Source organism: Mesitornis unicolor, unplaced genomic scaffold (assembly GCF_000695765.1).
Source record: "Mesitornis unicolor isolate BGI_N332 unplaced genomic scaffold, ASM69576v1 scaffold8450, whole genome shotgun sequence".
Taxonomy (NCBI): domain Eukaryota; kingdom Metazoa; phylum Chordata; class Aves; order Mesitornithiformes; family Mesitornithidae; genus Mesitornis; species Mesitornis unicolor.
This window is the reverse complement of record NW_010156240.1, coordinates 208742-230515: the sequence shown is the minus strand read 5'-3', so window position 1 is coordinate 230515 and position 21774 is coordinate 208742. Positions and strand designations below refer to the sequence as shown.

Genomic DNA, 21774 nt, shown 5'->3' with positions numbered 1-21774 from the left:
AGGAGGTGGAGGAGAGTGAATTCTTACTTCTGTAAGCGATGAGGAAGATTTGACATACACATGACATGGAAAACTGCTATATGACCAGAGTTAGACCAGGAGACCGTAGGTGAACCAAAGTCCATGTAGCCCAAGATCCTGTCTCCACACTGGCTGAAAGGGGTTGCCCAAGGAGGCCTCTTCTGACTATGCAATGGAGATTATTGTGGTTTTGTCCAAGTCTTTATCATGGCATGGGATGCTCTGCCGCTTTGGGTCCTGAAGCAAAACATGTAGCTGCTTCTAAAGACAGAAGAGGGGTATGGAGAAGGGGTTAGAGACCCCTGCTGTTTGAATGGTCCTGATCTATTCTGTGTGATAAGTGCAATGTATCATTCACTTGGAGGTTTGAAGCAAGTAGGTGACCTTTGTAATGTGCATGAAAGAAGGCCTGAGTGAAGCCTGTGTGTGCAATGTACTGTGTACTCTTGCAGAGAGAGAGCTCTTTCCCCAAAAAGGACACGATAGATGAGGGGTGGGAGGAGGATAGGAGAAGAAATGTCTTGGCCCAACAGGTCAGCACCAGAATGAACTTAGAAGCAGGTGTCCATGTGTGATCTACCAGGCTGGTAGTACTTTTAAGAGGCAAGGCATTGCTTGATTCCTCTGAGGAATCCTTGTAGCTCAGAAATGAACTTGCAAAGCAAAAAGTCCCTTCACCTCAAAGGCATCAGACACTGTGGAGGTATGGTGAGAACCAGTGTGGTGCTGGGAGCATTGATGACCAACATCAGTGATGCTTTGATGCTCCTTTGCTTCCCCCCAATGCAGGAGGAGAGTACTAAAGATATCTGATGGCATCCAGCATCTGGGCAGCCTGCGCTGGGAGCTAGCTCTGTGTCTTCTGCTGGCATGGATAATTTGCTACTTCTGCATCTGGAAAGGGGTCAAGTCCACAGGCAAGGTGAGTGCTTGGTTCAGATCAAGCCCTTGATCACAGCTGGAGTGCTTGAGCTACTCACCATTTGTATCTTCAAGAGGCCCCTGGGACCCCCTCTCTGTATCAGTGGACTGGAGATTGTGGAGTTCAACCTGCAGCAGGAGTGTAAGCTAGGCCCTTTGTTTTGGGCAGAAAAGAATGGGAGCACTGAGACATCTCAGAGCATTGACTTCCAAGATATATATCCTCATCTGGTCCCTCTCTATCCACAAGCCCAGGAGACTATCTATAAGATGGTTGCCTGTTCCCTTCCCTCACACCAGTGTGAGCCAGCACCATGTTTTTGCTTCTGCTGGCAAAAGTAGCTGAGGTAAAATGAATCTTCAGAGTCATTAGATAGTAACAAAGGTAACTGCAATGGCCTCAAAGCAATCTGCCTTATCACCCTGGGGATCTTCTATTTTTTTTTCCTTATTGTTTGTCCCATCTCTTTCTACAGTTTCTCATATTCCCCAGCAATAAAGGTAATCTTTTTTTTCCCTAAACTGGTCACTACTGAGGTATTTCTTAGAATGCTTCTGAGAAGGGTTGGTGTGACTGTCCAGCTCCATCTCATGCTCCCTCTGTTGCAGATTGTGTCACTGTCATTTGCATTCACCCTATTACTTAGTTTCTGTTACTGCCTCCTGACCCATTCCCAGTCAGCTTTGTCTGGAGCCAGCAAGAACAGATGGAAATGAAAAGGTTTACTATGTTATCTAAATGGTGTCTTCTCTACACACTTTGAACAAGACATCATGTGTGATAGGGTGTAAATTTTAGCTGCATCCATTTCCATCAAGTTGATGGCATGGATGTTAGCAGTTTTCTCTGCTTCCAGAATGGTCTGAGATTATGAAACATGACAGGAAAATCAAGCAGCTTGCAGAGATGATGTTTTCTGGTTTCCATGGAGTAAAATTAGAAGAAAAGAGCAACTGTTCACTGTAGTGGCCTGGTAAAAGAAAGCAGAGGCAGTATAATAACAGCAAATATGATACTAAGATACAGCAAACATAGTGTGGGAAGTGCTGAGAACAAATTCAGTCTATTTTAGATACAAGTTCTAGGTTAAATGCAAACGCCTTTTAGCAAAAAGGACTAGCAATGGCAAGATCCTACCTTCTTGAAGACTGAAACCTTATTTCAGTAAAGCAACAGTGTCCACAGGTTTATCAGTTTTTTGCATATTAAATAATTCAGCTAAAATGATGGCTGTGGGAATAGAGTCTTATGGGGGAAGAGATGTACCTTGGCCCTGGGGATTTGCCTGTGGAGGGGCAAATGCCATGAGCTGAAATCACCCTGCTCAGAACAGCAGCAGCAGCAGTTCGCATCCTCCGATGTGGGGGCTGCCCATCCTTGAGGAGCACTTGCAGATGCAGGAGGTTGTCACAGATGGAACCACTTTGCTGTGGCATGTGGATCAGATTCAAATAAAACTCTGGATGTTGCTGACCAGCATGTGACAGAGCAATCACACTGATCCCGGCAAGGATCCTAGTGATGTAGTTAGTGCTAACAATGCCCAAGAAACAAAAAGCTTGGGTCTCAGCCAAGCATTGAGCAATATCTCATTGGATCCAGATGTTCCTGTAGTTAGATAGAAGTTTGGCACTCTTAATCCAGCAAAACATTCTCCAAATTCAGGCCTCTGCTCTCAGTGCAGATGTGGGTGACTGTTGATTGAAAAGTTTAACACAGCTAATTTGTGCAGGCTGCAAAGCACAGAGGATGTTACCAAAATGTGAGTCCAAATCATATGCCAGACAACTACTAGTTTGTGTTCTGAGCTCCTAAAACCGATATAATTTAGAATGTGCAGCCTGGCATCCTGAAAAAATGTGCACTAGGGTTCAGAGGCAACAAGTTGTTTTTATGATTTTTGTTTTTAATCTTGCTTTCACAAGCTGAGAAAGATTAAACTTGCATCCCATCATTTCCTGAAGGAAGAATTTGATTGTGTGGTAAATACAGGGATGATTGTTAAACTTGCAGGACCTGCAGATTTGATTAACTGTCACTGAAAAGCTCTAAATCAGAGACTTCTTGAAAATTTGAGACTTAAATGAATGATGGTGTTTGCCTGTGTTGAAGGATGCTGTCCCTGGGTTCCTTCAATTTTCAAGATGCAGATTCAGAGGAACACGGATGGACCTGCTCACACAGACATCTCAGGCAATCATGACCTCCAGCAAGAAGATGTTTTTCACCGACCTCTGTAGCATTACTCAAGACTGCTGTGATATATAGAGCAGAAAACAAGAAATGCACAGAAAACCTGGAGCAGCTGGCAGAGATGATAATCTAGTAGTGTGGTTTTTCAAGGATATGATCTCTTTCACATCATTCCATCCTTTTGCATTACAAAGCTGAATCACCGAAGAGTGTGTATCTTAGAGGAGGACTCACCTTGCAGCGTCAGGTGCTTTGGACATTGCTTTATTCAGATGGAGTACATTGGAGTGGGTCCAGAAGAAATCTCTTTTTGAACCACTGCTCAGATCATAAGGATTGCCCAGGGGCAGAGTGAAGGTGATTGTATTGTCCAAGGAAATCACACACTTGTTCTTAGTAGGACCTCCTCTAATGCCGAAACTGCTACAGCTGTGGCAGAGCCTGTGAGCCCCTTCAGGGATGGTGGGCTTTAGAAGGATGTTGAATCATTGCATTTTGCATGGATGGGCAGGCATGAGAAATAGATCATTTCACATCATTAAATATTGCGGTTCCTCCAGAGGTGAGCTTTAGCTCTCTGGTGTATAACTGCCCAAGCTGAGAAAAGAGCTGTGGGGTAGCATTCAGGTGAAGCGTGCTGATGTGAATCCTCAGCATGGCCACACAGGAAAAACCTGAAGGAGCAACATTTCTTTTTCGGACGAGCATGGTACAACAGACTGAACAACTTTTTTTTTCCAGGTAGTCAATAAGTCTTGAAGGTGTGGGAGCAATGCAAAGGGATTAATGACACTACTTTAATGCTGCGTCAGCCTTTGATATTGGCTGTTTATATGGGAAACAGACCACAGCATGTTGTTGTTGTGACATGCTATAGCAATTAGCCTGAATAGTCCTGAAAGTACACCAGTAACCCCAAACTGAATATTACATTTACCAGATGTGGAGTCCCTGGAAGGATTAGCTGATACTGGCCTGCGGCATTCCCTCAAGGGACGTGGCTCCTTTGATAAAGGAAGGGATTTCAACCCTACCTGAGTACACCTGGGTTGCTAGGGGTATAAAAAGCAAGAGGACACAGGTTAGAGGCCCTGTTTGGGTCTGTGTCCTTGGTGGCAAGTCTGAAATGTGCTGCCCTGCTCTGCCCGAAATGCCCATGTTGGGTGTTTAAACAGGGTCAGTCAGAGGCATTGGCTGCCACTCACCGCAGTGGGGAGCGGTGGCCACAAGCCAGCTGCCAGTACCAGCCCTAGGCAGGGAAGTGCCAGTGTTATCTGTGGTGGTCCTTTGGTAGCAATCACGTTTCAGGATGTCTCTCTTATCTGCACACCTCTTCACCCTTGCCACTAAATGCTGCAGAGAAGAGGCTTTCTGTGTGTGACTCAGACCTCTATTGGGGGTAGGGATGTACAGATGGATACTCGGGGTGGCTCCTTCTCAGATAGATGCAGATATTACACTGTATGTCTCTGCTGTTCAGTAGAGCTGCTCTGGCCCCAAACTGGTGACAACCTGGCTCAGGGTCTGGATCTCTCTTAGGACTAGGAGGGTTTTCTCTGCCTCCAGGCACACCATGGCACGCCACAAGTTTCCTGGGCACATTTAAAAATACATTTTATTCTACTGCAGGCACAACAAGGTGCTTGGTGAGGCAGCCTGACCCATCCCCTGCCACTGCCTGTCTCCCCCAGCCTGGGTATCGGTGCTGAGTACTATGGCCCACGCTGCTTGCTCACACTTCTCCCTTTGTCCTCCTTGCAGGTGGTGTATTTCACAGCCACGTTCCCATACATCATGCTGATCGTTCTGCTGATCAGGGGAGTCTCCCTGCCTGGGGCAGCCCAGGGAATCCTGTTTTACCTTTATCCAGACCTCAGTCGCCTTGGGGACCCCCAGGTAAGATGGAGGGGGGACTGAATGACTGAGCTGTGCATGCATGGATGTCTGTGGCTGTCTTCTTCCCCTCCTTTTCTTTTTCTTACTCTCTGTGCTCCAACTTCTTTCTGTCTCCTATTTTTCCACTCTGTGGGCGTAAGGAAGAAATGTGATATTGGTGCATACTCTGATGGTCACTCACCCTGGCCTTCACCATATTTTCTAGTCTGAGTTGAGTCTGAATTGCCATGGGGTATGGGCAGTGGGATTTAACCCTTCATCATGAGTGGTACCAGCTGTCCCCCACACTTTCCTGGGAAGACACCTCTGTTGCAGATGCAGCTGATGTATGATGTCCCACTCTGCACCATGTTGGCAGCTTGCTGGACGAACCCTGCCCTTGGCATGCTTGCTCCACCTTCCCTGGGGAGCATGCCGGGTGCAAGGATGGTGGGAGCTATGGTGTGCTGCAGCAGTCCCCTGGGAGCCAGCTGCCCCCCTTGTCTCCCAGTCCCCAGTGGGAAATTCCTGCCTGTCTGATGTGAGGGTCAGTGCCCAACTGCTGCTTTTAATCTCTTTGGGACAAGTTCTTCCACGTTAAATCCTGGCTCCAGCTGAGCTGCTGTACCAGCCTTTGTGTGAAGGTGTTTCCAAAGTAGATTAAAGGGTGCCTGCCTGGAAAATAGGCCAGCAAAACCCTTTGTAACCCCATTAACTCTTTCTGGTCTAGCTCCAGTGCTGCTTTGGTTATTAATTTTGCAAAAGGCTACATAAGTGCTGGGGGAGGAACAGCTCCATCTGATCCTGCCTTTCCTGATGGAGGAGAGAGGATATCCAGGGGCAGCAGCATGTTGGGGGCCACTGAGTGGCAACCCCTGGTCCTCCCATGCCACCAGTGCAGTGTGGCTCTGTGCAAGTCAGTTTGACATACGGCTTCCAATCTAAACACGAGCGTCCGGTTTCCAGCTCCAGGTAGTCTGGTTTTTGTCATGTGGAGGACTCAGTTCGTGCTGAGCTTTCTGGAAGTCACACTCTGGTCAAGGCTGTGCCTGCGTAGGGGGCAAAAAGCTTTGTTTTATAGTGCTGGCTGCTCTCTTGCTCTATGGGTTTGCCTGTGAACAGGTGGTGGGTAGGAGAGCTGCTGCTCAGTGTGAAGGTGCAACATGGCTCGGAAGGGGATGAGGACAGGTCTGTGTTTGCAGTGCTTGTGGCTCCATTCATGCCGATGTGCAAGAAACTTCTGAAATGAAATAACATTTTCTAATGTTATCAGGAAGAGTCTTGCTACTGCGGCTGTGTCGCTCAGGAGACTGAGTTAAACCACTCCAAGCGTGGCATGGTTTTGCTGGTACGCGCTATGTCCTCATTAGGTCTGTCCTGGCAAACTTTTCCAATTACAGTCTGAGTTTTGGAAACACAGCTTCCTTCCAGCCTGGAAAATGCTAATGTGTTAGTAGAAAGGCAGAGTAACCCTTCTGAGCAAAAGAATGGCTTATCCTCGGCTAGGGGAGCAAAATTTGCTCCTCCCTCCCTGACTCCATCGTTTCCCAATAAATGTTTCACTTCTGCATGAAGAAAGCAGGAGCAGGTAGCAATGATTGCCTTAACCATCCTACTGAACTGAGTAGCAGGGCTTGAAGTTTCTCCTGCATTTTCCCTTCAGAGAGGGGAAGGGAAAGGTTATTGCTCCAAGCCCTCCATGTGCGCGGCTGTGCGCCCCTCTCTCTGTGCAGGGGCAGCGTGAGTCCTGCCAGCCAAGTCAGGGCCAAGTCAATTATAATTGATTTGTGCTTGGAGGACGGCAAGCTGTAATTGTTTACCTGCAATCCTGCACTGCCCAGAAAAATGGAAGATTCTTTAGTGCCTGAGAAGGAATTCTGGAAATTAAAAAAAATAAAAAAAAAAAAAATTAAAAATACTCTCTCCAGTCTGAGCCTTATGACAAGGCATCTCAAGGGGAGAGGTTTAAACAAAGGGCAAACAATATACAAGGGGATGAAATCAAAACTCCTTTAAAGTATATGAAAGACTAGGTGAAAAGAGGGGATGAATTATTTAGCAGATTCTGCCAGGGGAGCAGCAGCTGCCGAGATGTGATTAAGTGTCAGAATATCGGACTGATGTGAGGAAATCATTGCTTTTCACCTGCCAAATGGCCTTGTACAGAACTGGGAAATCCTGCCCACGAGAGCTGAGGCTAGGCTGATTGATGGTGGTCTCTTCTGCCCATGAAGTCTACAATGCCCTAAATCTTGCTGCATCTTCATTTTCTACATCTATGAAATGCTTATAATTAAAATGGTAAATAAAATGCATTTGATCAGTAAATCAGATGATACAGAGAAACTGCCAAACAAAAGTTTTGAATAATGAAATCCAATTCTGCTCAAACACAAGCAGTTAACAGCAAAACTTCCAAAAAGATTATATATTTCTAACTGTATGCCCCCAAACTAGAAGAAAAAATAAAAAAAATCCAACCTTTTAGTTTATTGGTATACTATTTAGTATTATGATGTTAGCATGCCAACCATTACCAGGCCCACATTTTTCTCTGCCTCCTTGATTGCATTTTTGATGCTCCACAAGGTTCCTACTTATTTCGTAGCATGGGTTGTGTTTTAATCAAAAGGGGGTCTTGGGGTTGTTCACCATTCCCACTTCTGATTACTCTGCCCTTTGCAGTTACCTTTGTGGCAATTTTATCAATTGTTTACTTCAGTAGATAACGCTGGGGATTTACGGATGTGATTAAGGGGAGGGATGCACAGTGTGATCCACTAGCAGGAAGCTGAAATAAGAGGAATTCAGAGTATAAAAAAGGTTTAAGTGTGAGAAACTTGTCATTAGAAGAACTTTTCTCAGGCATTGACAGGCTCTCCGTGGCTTGATGCTTTCATAACACAACCAGACATCGTTTTAATAGACAGATTTAATGAGAGGACTGATGGGCTTGATGCAGAAAATGCCAGCAGCATATTTGGTTTGCTTTAAAGAGAAGAAACATAATGGTGTCCTTTCACTCTGGTACCAAGTTTCAAATTATTTTAGCCAGATTTCATTAGGTTTAGTGAGTAAGAATGAAGGAGGAGTAAATTCAGCATCCTCTGAGCATTTTCCTCTCTGGAAAAACAGCAAATGTTTCTCAAAACCTCCCACTCTTGTTTTCCTCTTGAAGTTTCCAGAAAATCCACCACCCTGCTGTATGTGCTTGTACTTTATCCAGTCTTTGTTTAAAGGAAGAACTTTCTATGATGAACTGTTTTCCATCTGTCCCAGCTGTGCCAAAGGTTCCGATGGGGGCTGTGCCCTCTAGCCCTGAAGCTGGGGACGCACTGGTGGTGCTGGGACCTGCAGAGGACCCGCAGCTCTGCAGAGGCTTGATAAGCAGGCTCCATACCTTCCACAGGCTCCTGCTTCCCAATGGATGTGGCAGGAAGGGGAAGCAAGAGAGAAAGATGCTTCCAGCTCTTTGGGGGGTTGCCTGCTGTGTCTGTGGCCAGAGAGGGAGGATGCTGGGGTCCAGCTCACAGTTTGCAGTGGAGCAATTCTCACTGCTGAGGCTGTGCTGAGGATAAGCCCCCCAGGCCACGACTGGGAGGATGGGATGTGTGTGCATCTTGCAGGGCTGTGACGTGCTGGATTAACCTTGGACCCCCCACAGCCATGCTGGGGAAAGGGTCAGAGCCCCCACATCCTCTCCAAATTCAGGCCCCTCCTGCTGCTGCTCTGTGGCCAGCGAGATCTGCTGCCTCCCAGCAAGAGGGGAGGGTGACTGTGGGCCTGCTAAATATTATTTGTTCCCCTTATTTATTTTTTTCCCAGCAAGCCTTTAACTTGACCCCATGTGCTCAATTTGTGCTGTTGCCGGCCCCCCGCTTTCCCTTTCTGAAGGCGAGCGTGTTTGTTTTTGTGCCGGAGAGTGACCCGCTGTGCCTGTGCATGGATGCATGCTCTGATGGGGCTGCGGCTGGCACTGTGCACTCGCCCTGTGCCCCCCAGCCCCACAGAGGGTCTTCAGAGGGGCTTTGAGCCTAGGCACCACTGCTGTCCTTGCCTGGGGAGCAGAGGGCAGGTGCCAGTCAGCGGGCAGGAAACGCTTGTGGCTCCCACAGCATAGTGGAGGGTCTCGGGGCTGGTGTCCTCTGCCTTGCAATGCATCCACATGGGGTCAACCACAGCTGTATTTACCTTGTGGGGCTTCCTCCTCCTCCTCCTCCTCCCACACCTCTCACCAGCTCTGCCAGCATGGGACCTCAGTGGCTGGACAGACACAGCCACACAGCCCTGCTGAGTCTGATCTCAGCGCTGACATAGCAGGAAGGCATAAAGCCATCTTTCTGTCCACCCACGAGCAGTGGGGCAGGGAGGACCATAAAGCCCAGCGTCCTGGGCAGTGAGCTTCAGTGAGCATCCACTGAAGTATCCCTTTGCACTACCCTGGGGCAGGCAGCTGTGCTCTTTGGGATGAACCAGAAACCTGTTTGTTTTCTTGCAGTGTTTAAAGAAACCCCGGCAGTGGGAGGCCCCCCTGGGTGTAAATCATCCCTGTGGGTCAGCAGGTGCCCTGAGGTGTGGGGGTTACATGAGGACAGTCCTCACTTGCAGGGCATTGCAGAGGCCTTGAATGCCGGCACAGGGAGATTAGCTGAGGATTAAAGCCCCCAAACCCCATTCCCAGTGAGCCCAAGAATGTATTTTCCAAGCTGCTGTGGCTTGGGGCTGGGAATGTAATGCTTAGCTGGGTGTAGGTTTGGCAGAAGGACCAGGAATGCTTTATGGAAATTGCAGTGCCCTGCTCCATCCCTCCTCTCTCCTGGGGTAAATGGGAATGAGGGAAAGCATTGGCCTGGGCTGTGCAGTGTGGTGGTGGGCTCTTTGCAGCAGGGCCTCAGGGCTGCACATCCCCCACTGCTGCAGTGCTGCGGGATGTGGACTGGGTCTTTAAGCTGGGACTGATGGGCCTGTACTGAATGAAAGAGGGAAGGAGAAAATCTGGAAATGGTGCTCTGGGTGTCTTGAGATGAAATCTTAGGAATCAAGATCTCTGCTTCTAAGGCTGAGCTGGAGCGATGTGTTTGCATGGTGCCTCGAGTGTGATCTTCCACGCAGCACTTAGTCACTCTGTGCTGCATTGTCTCTGCTTGCTGATGGGGACTGTTCAGTGCTTCTCAGTGTGGCACCTGTGTCTGATGTATGACAAGCACTGGGGTTCAATAACATTTGGCTTGAAAATGGTCTTTACTGTTACTTGTAAGTGCTTTGAGATCTTCCTAAGGAAGGATCTGTTTCAGTACAGAGGGCTATTAAGTTCCAGTACATGTAATAAAGCGAATATTGCTGAGAAAATTAAGGGGCAAAGGAGTATGTCCTCTTATAGGCCATAACCATCTTAGATAACTGCAGCTCAGGTGTGAAGGCTTTGGCTAAAAACAGAGAGCAGGAGTTTATTACAAACTTGAGTAAACAACATGTTCAAGGAAATTGAATTATGAATTAAATAAACTGCATTGCTTAGAAAACTGCAGTCAACAATCAAATCAAAATACCCACGCTACCAAAATCTAAAATTTTGCTACCAGCAAAATCTAAACAGGATAATCTTTAGCAGTCTTTCTGGGAGCAGCGACCAGAGAACAGCAGCAGACTTTTATCTGCAGGGAAAAGAGAGCCTTGCCTGACACCAGCGAGACCTTTTAGTCAGAGTGGAAATATTAAAATAATGAGAGGCTGTTGATCAGCAGCATAGGAGGGTAAGGGGAGGGTGTCTTGAAAGTGCTGAAAAAAACATTGAGTCATTGCAGGGAGAGAAATGAGCACAGGCAGCAGGTTAGGAAGGGAAGATTTGGACTGCTGTTTTCTGAAACAAGTGCTCTGTGTAGGCCCCCTGGGGCCTGGTGGGCACTGGTACTTCTTGTGAGGGACCTGAGGAGGAGTCTGCACCACAGGTGGGCTGAGGCCCCTTGCAACCCCAGTGGTCCTGGCCCAAGAGCTGCAAGTAGCCTTTTAAAATGAGAAATAGAGTGCATGCAGTCCAAGCTGGTGCTCACAGTCGTGCTGACTAAGTAGGATCATAAGCTGAAAGCCAAGCTGAGCTTTATTTACAGTTTCAGCCACAGGCTGCCTTGCTTGAAACAGAAGCATATGCAAAGACAGGTCCTGTGTTGCCTGAAGACTTCCCTTTGGGGTTGGGCTCCCACACAGCCCAGTGTGCACCCCATGGGTGTTCTGTTAGGGAGGGCAGGCAGCAGAGCAGGGAGAACACAGACCCCATGCTGGTCTCTGCTACACAGTCAAGGGTTTTAGAAATGAGCCACTTCATAAGCCACGGAGCTAATGAAGCTTGGTGTCTTGATATTTGGCTTCTACCATGGCTGGTAAAGCACCAGTTTCTTTTCCTGCCCCTGGGATATTTCTCATGTGTCTTGCTTGTGTGATTTATCTGATATTTAACACTGGTTGACTCTTCCTCCCTGTAGCTTTCCACCCAGTGGAGACACTGAGTTCCTCCTGTCTTTTTCCTATTCCCCTGCTGTTGTGAAATTCATAAGTAGTTGATATCCTTGAGGTTTCTACCAACTGTTAAGTCTTGTGTAAACTTGTCAGCTGGGTCCAATGTCCCTACCCAAGCTTGGGGTAGGGAGTCTGATGACAAGAGTCTTGTTATCTTGACAAATTGAACTACAAGGGCTCCAAAACCCATGAGAGGGTGTGATGAAAAACCAGAGCTCTAGCAATGAACAGCAAAATAAAAAGCAAACCTAACAAAACATTTCACCCTGATCTGTGCAAAAAAGCTTAAATTATTGATGCAAAGGTGTCAGCTGGTCCAGCTCACCTCAGTGTCCTGCTGTGCCTAAAAAATAGCTGAAAAGTGAAGGCTGTGCCCTTACTGTCCACAGCCACGGTGATGCTTTAGGAATCAATTATAGAAAAGGTTTTGATTTTTTTTCAAATCTTTTTGAAATACAAAAATTAAATAATACCCTGTTTTCTAAACCCACCTTCCCATGTCGCTCCTCCAAAAAGAGTAAAATACACCAAAGTCAATTACTTTTTTAACCTCCCAGTGCCTCAGACTAGCTGTCCCAGTCCCACCTCATCATCTGTCCCTTCCTATTCTATAAATAAGATATCTGATCTGAGTCTTGCAAAATTGTGAGCAGCGTTTCCATGGTCTGAAGAGACAGTGGTGGAGCCAAACATTAGCTGAGTTACTTGCAGGACCAAACCTAGCCCTAGCAGCTTTGCTTTCTCTCCCCATGGACTGTGCTGCTGGATCTTGCAGCAGTGAGCAGGAAGAGTATTTGTTCTGTGCAGCTGCCCCTTGAGCTAAAACCAGAATTCCCTCCAGAAAACCACAGCTAATGGGATCATAGCATCCCTTCATAAGACCATCAGCCTAGGAAGGAGGAGAGGTAAAGATGCAACAAAATATTTTGCCACATGATTGCTCTTTGGCCAGTATGGAAGAGGAAAGGCAGAACCGTGCATTAGGTGAGGGTGACCTGAGCTACGGGGGTGACTGGGCAGGTGCCTTAGGACATGATAGAGGTGTAATTTGGAGTCACCAAAACTGCTGTGGTGCTTCCCATTGACTTCTGCTTTTCTTAGAGGAGATCCTGGGGCAAAGCTGGTGTTTTTCCAAGGGCTTACCAGCACTGCTACTCTGGGGAAAGAAGGTATAGCCGAATGGAGACATTTCTCATTAAAGTTGTCCCAGTAATACTTTTCTTCTGCTTTTCTTTCCTGACTAGCTTCTCTTTTGTCTCCAGAATGTGTCTACCCTTCAGCATTGGTTGAATGATTGTCTTATGCCTATTTTACAAATCCCTTAGGAAGAAAGATCTTAGAAAACAAAGGGTTTAATTAATAATCTTTGTCATTGCTTCATTCCTCACTGTTGGTTCCTGCTTTTGCTGTTCTCTGCAGAAGGCAGTGGCTGCATTGGTGACTGCACACAGCTAGGCTTTCAGATCAAATTTGGCATTGACAAATGTCAGCCTCAGAGCACTGGACACATTAGTGACAGTGAGAGTGAAGCAGAGTTCAAAAGCGCTTCATGGGACTAATAGTATTCTTGTATTTTCTTTTAGGAGCTGTCTTTTTGCAACCAATTCTGTTTATTTCTGGTACTCCTCCCCAGTTCATATTCTTCTAAGTTTTGAAGCCTTTAAATTAGGTCTTGGAGAGAAGGGCGACCACCAGAAGCTGTAGGTACCTGTGCCACCCAGTGGGAGACCAGACTTGCCCAAACCAAGTCTCCCTCCTCTGCTAGCAGAGGGCTCCTTCAGCTCTCATGGAAAGTGTTCCTCCCATCTTTTGCTGTTGGGAGGCTCTGGAGGGTCACAGGGTTCTGCAGATTTGTCCAGGAAGAAAGAATTGTTGATAAAGAGCTATAGATGCTGTAGGTTTGCAAGGCTCCTGGTGCATCCTTTCCCTTTTGCACTCTTAGCACCCCCTGAGTGCCTCACTGAGCACTATAACTCCTAGCGCTGTGTAACCTGCCCCCAGAAAAGGCTTGTCTAAATGCTGAGTATTGACAACCTCCCCATCCCTGGCCTTTCTGCTGGTTACAGCAGTCCTTGAGGCTCTGCCTCTTTGCATCTGTGCAGTGTTTGCACTCTGTGCTCGCTTTGACTTCTCACCTATGTTTGCATCTCCCTTGCAGGTCTGGATGGATGCAGGCACTCAAATCTTCTTTTCGTATGCAATTTGTCTGGGATGCCTGACAGCTCTGGGCAGCTATAACAAATACCATAACAACTGCTACAGGTAACTGGAGCATGGCTCTGCTGTCTAGAGCCTTCCCTTCCCCAAACATCAGTGCACATTGGAGGCTGCTGGCCTTTTGAAGTGTCATGTTTTCTGTTTCTGCTCAGGGCACAAGAAAACTCTTTGTAGGTGTTTTGTCCCCAAATCCAAATCTCTGTGCTTTCTACCTAAAGGAGCTCTCTGTCTATGGCACAGATGACAAATCCCCTCTACCTGAGCTGAGATCCAGTGAAGTCAGATCCTCTTCACTAGCTTTGTGACCCCAGCCCACACCGCAACCTCCCCTATTGCATGGGTGCATGAGTAGCCACCGGGGAAGCAGAACTGTGAGATTTAATGGCTCTAGACTGTAGTCCTTTCACTCTAAGATTTATCCTTCCTAGGTTCATTTGGACCTAATGTTGTGCACAGTTGTCAGTGCTCTGGGGTCCTATGGCCTACATATACTCCTGCATATATGACTTCTCTTTCTTGGTACTCTCTCCATACTGGACTGCCCTTGAACAGAGATGGACTAGGTTGTCAGATAAAATGAGGCTGCCAAGTTGAAGTGGTCAGGTGAAAATAAACTCATTTTGGAGTAGATGTATCCATCATCTGGAGCTGCATCCCCAGGGGTAAAAGGCTAGTGTGAGTGGGAGAGCCCACCTAAAACCTAAACCTACTCATCTCCCTTCCCATCCTTTCTCTGCAGAGTGTGTTGTTCCTGGCACTGGGCTCTCCCCTTATATTTTAAGTTCAAAATTATGGTTGTTGTCATGGAAGGTCCAGGCAGATCACTGGCTACGTGGGCCTTGTTTGGCATCTTTCTCTCTCATCACCTAAGGAGAAGTTCACTCCTGCTGAAGGGTTGTTTCTCCAACAGCAGCTGGGCTGGAACTCCTTTTTCTTTTCATGACCCTTCTCCCAGATGCAGTTTTGAAAGAAAAAGCTGTAAGAAAAGAAGAGATAGTGGATCTGTCTCTGTCCTGCTGCGTGTCCTTCAGCATCAGCCCTTCGCATCTCCAGTCTAGCTGTGTGGCATAGAGATGCAAGAGGAGCTGCATAGCAGCCAAGTTGTAAAGAGTTTCTGTAACTACAGCTAGGAGATGCTGTAGAAAAGGGAGAGATGTCTGTTCACACATCGACCCTTTATGCTATTTGGCTTTGCTAGGAAAATTGCTCTTAGTTTTGGTGTCAGACCTCCAACCAGCCTGTTCCCAGATGTGGACCCAGTTTTAATGAGTGGGTCCTGTGCTTTACAGCATTGGTTTGCATGGAAAGCAACTATTTGAAGGGAAAGGAGGGAAAGAAGAGGAACTTGAAATAAACGGGAATTTATATAAAATGGCTGAGAATATAATCCGAGTAGAGAGTATCCAGTTTACAGCAACTGGAGAAATGATGTTCTTATGTGGGCTTCTCATTGGATTAGCTGAGCTTGGTGGAGTATAACCCTCTTTACCAGTTGGGAGACTTGGCAGGAACTCACCCTGCAGGCCTCTTTTAGCCTCTCCTGCCTCAGTAACCAAGTGCAAAGTCCAAGCAATGGTGTTAGGTGCTGTGTAGTCCTTGACAATGCAAAGATCTGAGCTTTGGAAGGAATAATCTGAATTTGTAGAGCACAGGAGCTCTGCCTGAAATGTTGCAGACTGTGAATAGATTGAGTTAACATACAGGGAGGAGCATGAAGCCCCCAAAATGTTAGATACCTAAAGACTGATGCAGAAAATCACACTGAATTTGCAGAGTAGCATTTAATAAATTCAGAGTGGGCCATGAAATGCCAGAAGGAGTGCGTTCAGTTTGGTTCAGAATATCTCAGAAAGATGCTGCAAATGTTATTGTTGTCCCCAGGGTTGCAGTCACAAGGGGACTCGGGAGACTGGAGCGTGAAAAGGAATTGGATAGATAAGAGATGTTTAGTTTAAAGAGCTGATGGATGGAAATAAGATGAAACAGAGACAAAAGGAATCAGAGAAAATAGATTGAATGGCTCTGTTCATCTTTTTCTCATAATATGAGGACCAGGAGATCCCTAGTAGTGCTGAGAACCAAGAATATTGTAACTGGTCTGAGAAATCTATTAAGGAAAAAAAAACCATGCACCCTTCTCAGACAAAATAATCTCTGGTACTCTCTGCTACAGGGGGGACCAGGGAAGAGAGAGGAAAAAAGAAAAACATCAGGTATTTAGATGTGCAGCAAGACTATCTCATGAACGAGGAGCTTAGGTGAGGAATGTATCTTTATGCTATCCTTGGAGAAGACTATCCCTGGGGGTGCTCCTGCTATGTTGCCCATCCCAGGGTATCCTCCTGCAGCTCCTGGTGCTGAGCTGAGCTGTGGGGATGCTGGGAGAGAGGTCTTGCTGTGGACAGAGTGGCTGGGGCAGAAGAGTGGGTGCTGTCCTGGGGGGCTGTCATGGAGTGTGGGTCATACCTGGACCCCCACCTGCCTGATGCTGTGCCCCCTTCTCCCAGGGACTGCGTGGCCCTTTGCTTCCTCAACAGCGGCACCAGCTTTGTGGCTGGCTTTGCCATCTTCTCCATCCTGGGATTCATGGCGGGGGAGCAGGGCGTGCCCATCGCCGAGGTGGCAGAATCAGGTGAGTGGGGACTGCAGTGGGGTGGGGCTGTGGAGGTGCTGCCTCTTGAACCCCAGCGACGGGGGCATACCTGCCGGATACCAACCTTGGAGTGAGTGGTGCTGCAGCTGCAGGTTCCCATCACAGAATCATAGAATATTAGGAGTTGGAAGGGACCTTGAAAGATCACCCTGTCCTGCCAGAGCAGGATCACCTAGACTAGGTCACACAGGGATATGTCCAGGCGGGGTTTGGATGTCTCCAGAGAAGGAGACTCCACAACCTCTCTGGGCAGCCTGTTCCAGTGCTCTGTCACCCTCACAGTGAAAAAGTTTTTCCTGATGTTCAGATTGAACCTCCTATGCTGCCTCCATCCTGGCAGGAAGCTCTGCTCTCTGTCTCCAAAAACTGGGCAGAAACGAATGAATGCTCATTAAATAATAATATGCAATGGCTGTGTCTTGAGGTTGATAAGCTGCCTCTAAGGGCACGGGTTAGGCAGCTGCTCTCTCTTGGTGTGGGTGTGAGATGCCTTTATGGCATATGCCCAGGCTTGTGCTGTGCTATCCTGGACTTTCTGTGGCTCCCAGCCCTCACGATGGCAATGCAGCTGCAGCTTGCTGCGTCCCCTTTCCCTCCCTTCCTGCTGGGCTCCTCCACCCCTCAAGAAGCCTGGTTGTCACACACAGCGCTGATATAACTGGGGCAAGAAGCTGCAAGGATGCAGGCTGTGTCTTGGCTCATGCTGTTGCCCGCTCTGAAAGCCCTTCTCCACGCAGGGCCTGGCCTGGCATTCATCGCCTATCCTCGGGCTGTGGTCATGTTGCCCTTCTCCCCGCTCTGGGCATGCTTCTTCTTCCTGATGGTTGTTTTGCTGGGACTGGACAGCCAGGTAAAGGTGCAGGCACAGGGCAATTCCCTGCCAGACAAAAGCCACCGTCTCTTCAGGACAGGCTTGAACTTGGCTGAGGGAGGGACAGTGGGGCTAGGGAGCCAGTCAGGATGGGCTGACGGAGGTGGGATCTCTGCTTTTTCCAGTTTGTCTGTGTGGAAAGCCTCGTCACAGCTCTCGTGGACATGTACCCCACCATCTTCCGCAAGAAGAACCGCCGGGAGACCCTTATCCTGCTGGTCTCCATACTCTCCTATCTGGTCGGGTTGGTGATGCTCACGGAGGTATTTTAGGCTCAGACCACCTGCATGGTGCTTGCTGGGTCTGAGTGTTCCCCTGGCAGAGGGAGGCCTGGTGGGTGGTGGGATCCATGCTGGAGTGGAGACCTTTTGCTGGTGAGCCTCATCCTGCTGCACGGTGCCTGGGGGAGGCTGCCTTTCCCTCCCCATGGTGTTTGCATTTTCCCTTCCAGCCCTCACCCCTTGTGCCAGTCACAGTCCTGACACCTCTCCTGCCAAGACTGATAATTGGGGCTTTGGACAGCCTGTGTTTTAGTTATAGATTTATGAGCCAAACCTTTACAGCTGTGGCTTGTTGTATGGTGAGGGGAGCTCCTTTGTCCTTCTCTTTCCTTCTGAATGGAGCTGTTTGATCACTTGGTGTAAGGAAATTTGGTGGGCCCAAGTACACCCCATATCTACTACACTGATTTCCTACATATTCCTCTTTTTGTGATTAATTGCCTGGGGGTTTTACTCTTCTGGTTTAAAACCTTTAACTCCTCCTAGCAGTATGTGTGTGATGATTGATGCTGCCATGATGCTCTTTGCATCTTCTCTTTTCATTTGGGCATAATTTTGAAAAAGCTGCTTTTGATGTTGCACCTGCAGCTTTGTGCTGGGCTTACTTGCAGGCCCATTTTGTAGACAGCCTTGTAAACCTGGGCAGTGAAACCAAATATAAACCAAACTAAAATATCCCCACGATCCCTGACAGTCACTTACCCTGCTCTGCCCTGGCACAAAGGGTTGTAGAGACTCCTGAGAGCAGGGCAGCTGCATGTCTCCATCAGGCCTTAAGCACAAGGAACGTGGTCTTTTCTGTTGGCTAAAACCCTGCCCCAGAGAGAGAGCAGGACCTGTGCCTCCAGCTCTGGGGAAGATGTTGAGTTTGTTTCCTGCTCTGGCTGGAGCTTTTTGCCTGTGCCTGATTCCTCTCCCCTCTCTCCCTTCCCACCTCGCCTCGCTGCCCGCTTGGCCCTTCCCAGGGTGGGATGTATGTCTTCCAGCTCTTTGATTACTATGCTGCCAGTGGCATGTGCCTGCTCTTTGTGGCCATCTTCGAGACTCTCTGCATCGCCTGGGTCTATGGTGAGTATGAACTATGGGCAATCCAGCTTTGGTCTCTCAGGCTCTTACTTGGTCCATCCTAAAAATGCTGGGCCGTAGCTTCTCTTGGCAATTGCTTCGCAGTGCAAGGCAGAGCACTAAACACTTTCTTCAATGTCCGTGGACTCAGCTAGTGGGGGCTTCCTCACAGCAACACCCTGGGCAATCTGCTTGGCAGATATCCCCAGCATGTTCCAGTATGTCCCTGCTTTTGAGGCCCTCCTTCCTTGGGGACTTGGAGCCGGCTGGGAAATTTTTCCCAACCTGTCCATAGAGGAGTCTGAGACCTTCAAGCATTTTTGAGAGCCCTTGCTCAGCCTTGACATTCACAAGGGATTACTAAAACGGGTTCCTGAACCAAGCCTGGGTTCAGGTCTCAGCCTGGGAGATGCCAGCCAAGGGGCTGGCCCTGCTGACCCAGTGGGCTGTTCTGGGATGAGAGGATATTAGTCCAGGACAAAGACTGAAGCTGGCCACACTCCCGGTGAGCTGTCCAACAGGACCATCAGCTATGCTGAAGTTACTGCCTCATCTTCTGGGGAGTGCCCAAACAGTGATGAAGCAGGACCTGTACATGCAAACCCCGTTGCCCTCCTTCCCTGGTAGCAACGAGACATCCTTTCCCTCTTCCGCAGGTGCTGAGCGTTTCTACGATAACATTGAAGATATGATCGGCTACCGGCCATGGCCCATCATCAAATACTGCTGGCTTTTCATCACTCCGGCCGTTTGCATGGTGAGAGCCCACAGAAGGAGGAGCTGTGAGGAAGGAGATGGGCAGAGCTGAGTGCCTCTGAGATATAGATGCCTACCTATGCATGGAGGGATGTGCATGTGCATAGGGGGTAATGTGGCCTGTACTGTGGGAGTCACTTGTTCTGTGTGTGTCTGTGGCTTTTGGAGTGAGGTGTGGGGCTAAACAAGGGGGAGAGGTATCTGCTGCTGGGCTGAGCTTCTTGCTGCTGTGCCCAGTACTGCACATGGGGACTGTCCCAGCAAAGCTGGCTTGACTAGTGTCTCCTCTGTGGCTGTCCTGGGGAGGTGTTTGTTATTGTGAGACTGTGTGGAGTCACCAGGAAGACCTCTCTTGTTGATATTTTTGCTCTTTTTCTCTTGGCCTCTTCCACATCACCAGGCAACCTTCTTGTTTTCTCTGATCAAATACACCCCACTGACCTACAACAAGAAGTACGTGTACCCATGGTGGGGTGACACCCTGGGCTGGCTGCTGGCCCTCTCCTCCATGGTGTGCATCCCTCTCTGGATTGTCTACAAACTCTCCACCATCAAAGGCTCCCTCAGAGAGGTGAAACTGGTGTTCTGGGACCAGGGCATGGGCTGCGCTGCTATGTTGAAGTCTAGCATTGCAGTGGGATCGTTTGTGTGTTGCAGGTTAATTAATAGGTAGTCCAGAATAAAATGATTGAATGAGTCCAGAATGAGTCCATTGCTATAACTGACTGCTGGTTTTGCTAAGTTCTGCCTGGCTGGAGGGCTGCTCCAAGCTGGCTGTTGCCTCTTGTTGCCCTTTGCTTATTGCTTCTGTCTCTTTGCAAGCACCATTAGGAAAAAGTTCATTACATGGAGAGGATAAAATTTATCTCCAGTGCCTTGAGTCAGTTTGGAGGCTGGCCTTGACTGAGGCTTGGGGATTTGCTCTGAGAAAGCTCCAGATCCCATAAGTGTTGTGGGTAGCTGTGTGTCAGTGGCCTGGGCCTGCCCAGCTCCTGGAGCTGCTGCAACACATTGCTGGCTTCCCTGAGCATGAATTGGGACAGCCAGGGACCTGGCAAAGCAGACCTGGCTCGAGACAGGCATCCCAACTGTGTCATGGCTTACTGGAGATTTCACGGACATCCTGATACTTCATGATTCCACCTGTTCTCTGCCTCTTGCAAGTACTCAGGAATGGGAACCTCATCCCCATGTCCAGCACAGACAGGGAGGAGTGGGCACAGGTGCAAGAGTGTGGCAAGGGCCATGCTGTGTGACGTAGAGGGTAGCCCCTTACACACTTGCTGTCCCAGTTAAAGCCAAACCTGCGTGCGCAGGCTCTCCTTTTGCAGTTTGTTGAAGGAGATGACCTGGAGGTACCTGGGCAGCAACTTTTCTTTGGATTGCTTTCTAGCCCTTGTCTGGAGCAAACGGAGGACAGAGTTTTCCACTGTGTCTCAGGTCTCTCCTGTGGTTAGTTCTTGTCTTGGGACAAGTGGTGCAAAGATGAGTTTATCCCCTCAGTCTCTGAAGTGCTAACTGCCCTTATCTGGGACATCTCTGTCATTTAGGGACTAGATCTGTAGCCCTGCCTGCCTGTCTGAGTGATACCCATGACTGGAAGGGGAGGGTCCAGGTTAACTTTTGTCCTTGCGACTGTGTTCAATGCCTGTCTTTGCCTTCCAGAGGCTTCGTCAACTCACCTGCCCGCTTGAGGACTTGCCTTCCAGGCCCAGCACAGGACAGCCCCTTCCCTCCACCAGAGCTGGCCTCCTGATGCTGACAGAGCTCGAATCTCATTGCTAGGATCAGTGTGACTCTCCCTCCCTCCCCCCAGGACAGTTTCTATACAACCTTTACCACCTATTGGATAACACCAAGGAGAGCAGGATTTCTGGGCTGTTTTCTTCCCTGGAAGATTTGAAGGGCTGAGGAAGAAGCTGCCATGGAGATGATCTGCATGGAGTTAGTAATGCACCTTAATCCTCTCTCTGGAGAGGGCTTTGAAGGGGCAGATCAAGCACTGGTGTTCCTGAGCATCCCCAGCTTTCTGCTGGGCAGAAAGGAAGGTCTGATCCTGGAGTGGAGGGTGTCAGAGTGTCAGAGGTGTGGCTCTGGTGTGGACTTTGGGAGTGTCTCCATTCATTCCATTAAATCCTTGTTTCTTCCCTCTACATCTGCTCTGTCTCAGTTTTGTCCCATCAGCATCCTTTGCTCCCAGACTGTTAGGTGAGATGTGCTGGGCATTCACGTCTGGATCTCTGTTGCACTAGCACTTCGGTATGGGAGGGTGGCCAGAGGAGGTTTGGTAAGGTAGGAAGGAAATTGGGTTACATCAGTTCAGAGGCCCCACTAAGTGGTAAGCCTGGGGTACCTAGGTCAAGTGGAGAGTGCAATGCCATCTTCTCCTAGAGCCTGTTGCCAGCTC

The 21774-nt window shown here is 48.5% G+C and overlaps 1 protein-coding gene across 2 annotated transcripts in view; it reads left to right on the top strand.

The window, feature by feature from the left end:
• SLC6A13 (solute carrier family 6 (neurotransmitter transporter), member 13) overlaps positions 1–21516 on the top strand; it is a 29613-nt gene extending 8097 nt beyond the window's left edge. For both annotated transcript variants that reach the window (XM_010184947.1, XM_010184874.1), the window contains 10 exons: positions 811–943; positions 4898–5032; positions 13683–13786; positions 16249–16373; positions 17132–17244; positions 17391–17528; positions 18512–18614; positions 19268–19368; positions 19768–19938; positions 21033–21516. In XM_010184947.1, the coding sequence (XP_010183249.1) occupies positions 811–943; positions 4898–5032; positions 13683–13786; positions 16249–16373; positions 17132–17244; positions 17391–17528; positions 18512–18614; positions 19268–19368; positions 19768–19938; positions 21033–21152 (1243 nt within the window). In that variant the 3' untranslated portion in view covers positions 21153–21516. The remainder of the gene's footprint in view (positions 1–810; positions 944–4897; positions 5033–13682; positions 13787–16248; positions 16374–17131; positions 17245–17390; positions 17529–18511; positions 18615–19267; positions 19369–19767; positions 19939–21032) is intronic.
• Positions 21517–21774: the final 258 nt, after the last annotated feature.